At 48.5% G+C, this 6000-nt stretch overlaps 1 protein-coding gene across 1 annotated transcript in view; it reads left to right on the top strand.

The window, feature by feature from the left end:
* Positions 1–1149: 1149 nt before the first annotated feature.
* Positions 1150–6000, top strand: part of LOC116222780 — a 48475-nt gene continuing 43624 nt past the window's right edge. Inside the window, exon 1 of the mRNA XM_031577471.2 lies at positions 1150–2024. Coding sequence (XP_031433331.1) covers positions 1288–2024 — 737 coding nt within the window. The 5' untranslated portion in view covers positions 1150–1287. The remainder of the gene's footprint in view (positions 2025–6000) is intronic.

The raw sequence follows: 6000 nt of genomic DNA, 5'->3' as shown, positions 1-6000 counted from the left end.
GCCACCTCAAATAATTAGTTCAGCATTTGAAACTTTGCCACATTGCACCAATCTGACACAATCTGTGCCAGCTTGCAAGACTCCCAAACAACCTGTGCCATCTTGTCAGACTCCCACGCCGCCTGTGAACGTTAAGACACCTACACAAACCGTGCCCTCTTCCATCCTTGATGCTAAATCTTTGCTAACCCCTCAAAACAATACAGAGGCTACACCACCCACAGTTGTCCTTACACAATCTTTGCCAACTTGTGAGACTAGACAAGCTATCGCATCTTGTGAAACTCCAACGAAACCTGAGAAAGTTAAGACCCCTACACAAGCTGTGCCATCACCTTCGCCACCATACCAAAATCACACAGAGACAATGCCACCTTTAATCACCTCCATACAAACTTTGCCAAATGCAAATACGGCTGTACAGCCTGCCCCAGACTACATAACTTCTTCACAACACACAACACTTTGCAAATCTCCTACACAGCCTGTGTATGTTTCTAAGACTCCGTCCAATCCTGTGTCAGGCTGTGAAACTCCTAAACAGTCTGCACCAATCTGCAAGACCCCTACAAAAACAGAACCAGCATCATCTAAGACTTTCGCACAGCCTGTACCACGTTGTAAGACCCCTTCACAAACAGAACCATCTTGTAAAATTCCTTCACAACCAATACCGCCTATCCCAGTCTGTATGACCCCAACACAATCTTGTAAAACTGCACCTTCACTATCAGATTGTTCATCTCCCCCACAACCTACAATCCACAAGACCCCAACACATACTGCACCTAAGACTCCTACCCACACTTTGCCACTTCCGAAGACTCAGCCTGTGCTGGATTGTACATCTTACACTGAAGTTGCAGGGCCTTGCAGCACCTCTGATAATACAGGGCCATCCTATCCAGCTGCGACACAGGTATTGTTTCCCTGTAATGCCATTTCACAGATGCCTCCATGCATTTCTGAGAGAAACCAGGCCCCATCTTGTCCATTAAATGCACAGGCTCTGCCAGACTATTTCCACACCACATACAGTGTTCCATCATGTGTAGCCGCTGCCCAATTCTTGCCCCCCTCTGCCCCTGCTACAAATACCCTGCCAGCCTGCATCATCCCTGAATCTGCTGTGCCCCCTTATGTCACACAACAAACAATCCAAATCTGCTCCTCCCCTTTTAAAATAATCCCTCCTGGTATTTTGCCCAACCAGACGTCGTCCCCAAATATTTGTGTGCGGCAGGTGGCCCTCACCCATACTGTGACCACAGCTTCTTCCCAGCCGGCATGCCCGGCCGACTACCTGCACCACGCGGCACCTCCCTATGGCTCGTCCCCCAGAGCCGGCCCTGCTCCCTCTCAGGCTCCTCCCCCTTACACTACTCAGGACAGAAAGCTCCCCCCCCACCTCCGCCCCCTCCTCCCTACACACCCCGCAAGGAAGGCGCTACCGCCACGGGGCAGGCTCGCCGCCCACCCACCCCAAAGGCTGCGAGCGCCGGGAAGGAGAAGGAGAAGGTAGGGAACGGTGTAGTGATGCAGCATCTGGCTGCAGGTGGACACATTTGCCGAAGGGCAGCAGGTGGCGCTGAGGGGGGAGTGGGCATCGGGGTGCCATGTGCGCTCCCAAAAAACACTGCTCAGGCTGCCATTAAAGCTGCCACTATGGGCGCCCGCAGAGCCCTCTTCTGCTCCGAGGCCCAGGCTTGTGCCTCCCAGTGCCCACGACCCCGCACCCCCTGTGGGCAGCAACAGAGCTCCTGTGCCCAGGCCGAGGGCCAGTCGGACACGCTCCGGCACGTGCAAGAACTGCTGGGGGGGCTCATGTCCGGCGCCAGGTGCAAACTGGATCTCACTCGGGCCAAGGAGAAGCTCCTGGGCCCCAACGGCCCGCTGTATGACATCAGCAGTCTGCAGTCGCAGCTCCACAGCTTGGAGGGAGTGCTGGAGACCAGCCAGAACACCATCAAGGTGCTGCTGGACGTCATCCAGGACCTGGAGAAGAAGGAGGCCGAGCGGGACGGGTGAGTGCCAGGCCTAGTCAGCAGACATGTTAACATACCGCACTATGTGCTCTTTACAGAATGATGTGTGTCGTTGTGGTTTGTGGGCAGAGAAGTTGCGGTTTTACACTGGTGTAAAAGGCCAAACCCAGAGAAATGAAACCAAGCTGATGCACCTGTGTGGTCACTGTCGACTGATCGAATTCCCTATCCTGGTTTTTATGCACTTGGAGACTTATTGAGGCATGATGCTCAGTGGTAGCAGGTGTGATTCTTGCACAACAGGAACTCTGCTGAAGTTAGCCTCAAGATGTCCATCATACCTTGATGGAATGTTTGAGGGAGTTTTGCCCTTTTCAAAATGGCCACTGAGGTGACACCAGAGTTTATTCCAGTTTTCAAGATTACTTACCAACCAAGCACATGATTCTATTAAGTCATCCGAATAACATTTTAGAGCGGTTCGTGCACAGCACATGCTACGATTTCACAGCAGAGGTCAGACTGCTAATCACATTAGCAATGATACAACAGAGAAGCATATTTGTTGGGCAGCAATATTCACAACATAAGCACGCTGTACTTCTTTTGTTTATCCATCATGCACAATTTTCCACAGTGCATTGAGCTAGTGATGAAATCAGTCACCCCAAATGAAAGCAAGCTTAACCAATTATGTTCTCCCGGCAGAATAAAACACCAGTGAAAAACAAAAGCGTCCCCAGCAACTAGCACTGATGAATAAAAAATGTATGCGGTAACACTCTTTTCATTAACAAATGCTCAAGCCAACGCTATTCAGATGCAGCCTACAGATGTAACTCCTTTGTTGAAGGCTCAACTCAAAATTCAGATTGCAGACAAAGAACCGCAATCAAAGCTTGACCATTGAGGTGGATGTATAAATCATATCATCGCCCCTGAGAGAAATGAGTTTCCCTATTCATGGATACAGCTCTGCTCATGAGCAAATAATCCTCCTGGGCTTTGTGTTTTTGTTTTGCCCGTTGAATCCTCAACGGAAGTTTTTTCTTTTTTTCTTTCTGTTTGTGGCTTTTCTTGGTTTCTATTTCCATCCATTTTATGGTGTTGCAGGGGTGTTTTAGGCAACTGTGTGATGCAGAACACATTGTGAATGTAGGGAGCCACGGTACCGAACAAGGCAGGGAATCAGTGAATCGCAGTGGTTAACCCCCACCCACCCTACAAGCGCATGTAAATTGCAGGTTTCAAGTAATTCCATTTTCCCCCCAGACTGTGCACACTTACATAGCAACCTCTCACATCCCAACCACACGCACCACACTTACCACTTTCCACCAAGCAAAAATGTATGTTTTTCCCCACTCACATTGACGAGGCTGAACATATGAGCATGTCAGACGGCTGTAAACATCTCCTGCAGGGGCCTTTAGCATTTGACAGGTTGTCACGGGTTTTCCAGTGTGCTCCTTACCTATGGTTCTATTCTCTTGGCAGGGGCATTTTCAGTGTGAGTGTGTTGTTTGCTCCATGCAAATACTGTCACCACCTGAGGTGGAGGCCTGATTACGAGGCCGGACAGCCACAGAATACTGTCACAGTGAAGATGGTAGTGACGGACTATGAGGAGTGAGCGTTTGGCAAATCTGCTCTCATCCTTTCTAGTCATTCCTCCCGCCAATCATGCAGCATCACGATGGCGAGGCTCAAAGATGAACTGGACAGTAGGTTTTTAAACACACCTGTCAATCCCGATTCCCCAACCCCCCCCCCCCCCCCCCCCCCCCCCCCGCCCGGTTGCCAGCTCATCAGTCACCGCGACTGGAAGGCAGCCAGATCGCTTGCGCCGTACAGCAAATGAACTAGCTTTTCATGTCTCCCGGGGAATGTTATCGCAGGTACTACCGGCGAGCCGAGTGAATGAATGCCGAGAGGCTTTAAACACACAACACAGAGGCTTGAAAATTGGATGCCGGTGAATCGACAAGGTCCGGCCCTTGCGTCCCTCGACCTGGGAGCAGATCCCGAGGGGGTTGCATCAGAGGAGGCAGGAGCGATCTGTGGCCTACTTTATGGCGTCTCTCATCTCACGGGGTATTTACAGAACTGCAGAAGTGGGCCAGAGCTCAGGAGATGGAGGAGCGCCCGTACACAAGGAACTCGCAAACCACGCCACTCTTGCGATACATGCATCTCATTTTACAAGCTCACACACATACGTGCATATGCACGCACACACACACACACACACACACACACACACACATACGGACACAAACACTTTCCGTCTTTCTTTGTTCTCCATACACACAGAGACACACTTTTTGTATGTAAAAATGCATTCCCACAGACTCATAGATGCACCACTGCGTACACATCAAACTCATGGATATATTCACACGAGGCTTATTTATATTGTAGACATACTATATAAGCTGGGACTTTATACGTGTGGGGACTAACCAAGATAATTATTTCTGAGATCTTAATAATATTCTAGAACAGTGGATTTGAACGTCCATAAAAAAACATTCAAAGTAATAATTCTTCTCGGTCTGTTTATTTTGGCATATTTGTTTCTTGTATGTGTGTTAATTTTATTCTGTTTAAAGTTTCCGCATTTCAGATTTTTCCTTAAAATAACAACCCACCGGACTGTGAGGTCGTCAATAACACATTGATGCCAACCCCTCAGCCAGCAGGACTGTGTGTGTGTGTGTGTGTGTGTGTGTGTGTGAGGCAATGGCCATTACTTCAGCTTCGCTGCACTGAAAAGTAAATATTTCATTAAGTATTGGACTGTATAACTTCTTGTGCTGTAATATTTCATGAATACAAGTTTCTAGCCGACAACAACTTCAGTGCCTCCGACTTAATTTATGTAAACATGGTGTGAGGCTCTCTCACAGTAAATCTATGTAGATTTCTTTAATGTTCTATGTTTTTGACTGTGTTAACAGATTTTTCAGTACATGACAAATTACCTCAGTGTATTTGGCTGTAAGAGGCCAAAAGATAGATAGACAAACAGAGCATGAAAGAGAGAACAAGTGAGCGAGAAAAAGATGTGTAGCATTGCGGAAATATAATGTATATGCTGCATTTATTCGTCGTAACAGCTTCCTCTCCTTGGGCGTAGCATGCCATGTGAGAGTTTGAGGACGGCTCATTAAAAAGGGGATGGGGGCGGGGGGGCGGGTGGTGTAGCACAAATTCTGAGCCGAACCTCCAGCTCCGTGTAAGGGGCCCCTCTCACTTCTCTTTCGAAAAGAGCTGTATAATCCTCTGCCAAGAACTGCACCAAAATGATATTCAAATGCAGCACGTTATGATTCACATTACAGCGTGTGCCGGATGCACCGTCTGCATCTCAGCCCCGGAACATTCCTCTTGGGCTGCAAATCAATTTTCTTCCTCTGTGTTGTCCTGTGTTTTTTTCTCTCTCTCTCTCTCCCCCCCCCCCCGCCCAGTTCGGTCAATATGATAGCTTCATTCAAACACTCACAGCCAACTGTTATTGTTGTGTTTGCGTCTGAGGCGTCTAATATGGCACACGTTAACAATCGAAGTAGGACTGTTTTTTTTCTGTTTCTGTACACCCACATTTTTTTTCCTCCCCTCATGGGTGAGTCTGTCCTTGGAAACAAGAGGAAAACACAGATGGGCGTGGGTGAAGGAGAGCCAACAGCAGGCTGGCGCGGAGAAGTCACGCAGCGTCAGAAATCGGTGCGCACACAAACAAGCCCTGTAACCGCGGAAACTCCCTGTGCCCACGAAAACGGAGGTTGACCGTCGGCATTCCAGCGGAAATAATCGGCAGGTTGGAAAAGCATCATTGCTGTAAGGTGTGGTCCAGTCAGAACACGATGCACCAAAGCTGCACCGTGAATTGCCTATAATCTCTTTATTGACCACACCATTATGTCAATCAACAGCTAACCACTGCTGTGAATGTATGTATTACACCAATATTCTTTTTTTCATGTTAGATGTGAACAAGTGACCTTGATGGCGG

Source organism: Clupea harengus, chromosome 12 (assembly GCF_900700415.2).
Source record: "Clupea harengus chromosome 12, Ch_v2.0.2, whole genome shotgun sequence".
NCBI classification, from domain to species: Eukaryota; Metazoa; Chordata; class Actinopteri; order Clupeiformes; family Clupeidae; genus Clupea; species Clupea harengus.
This window is presented reverse-complemented; position numbering and strand designations above follow the sequence as displayed.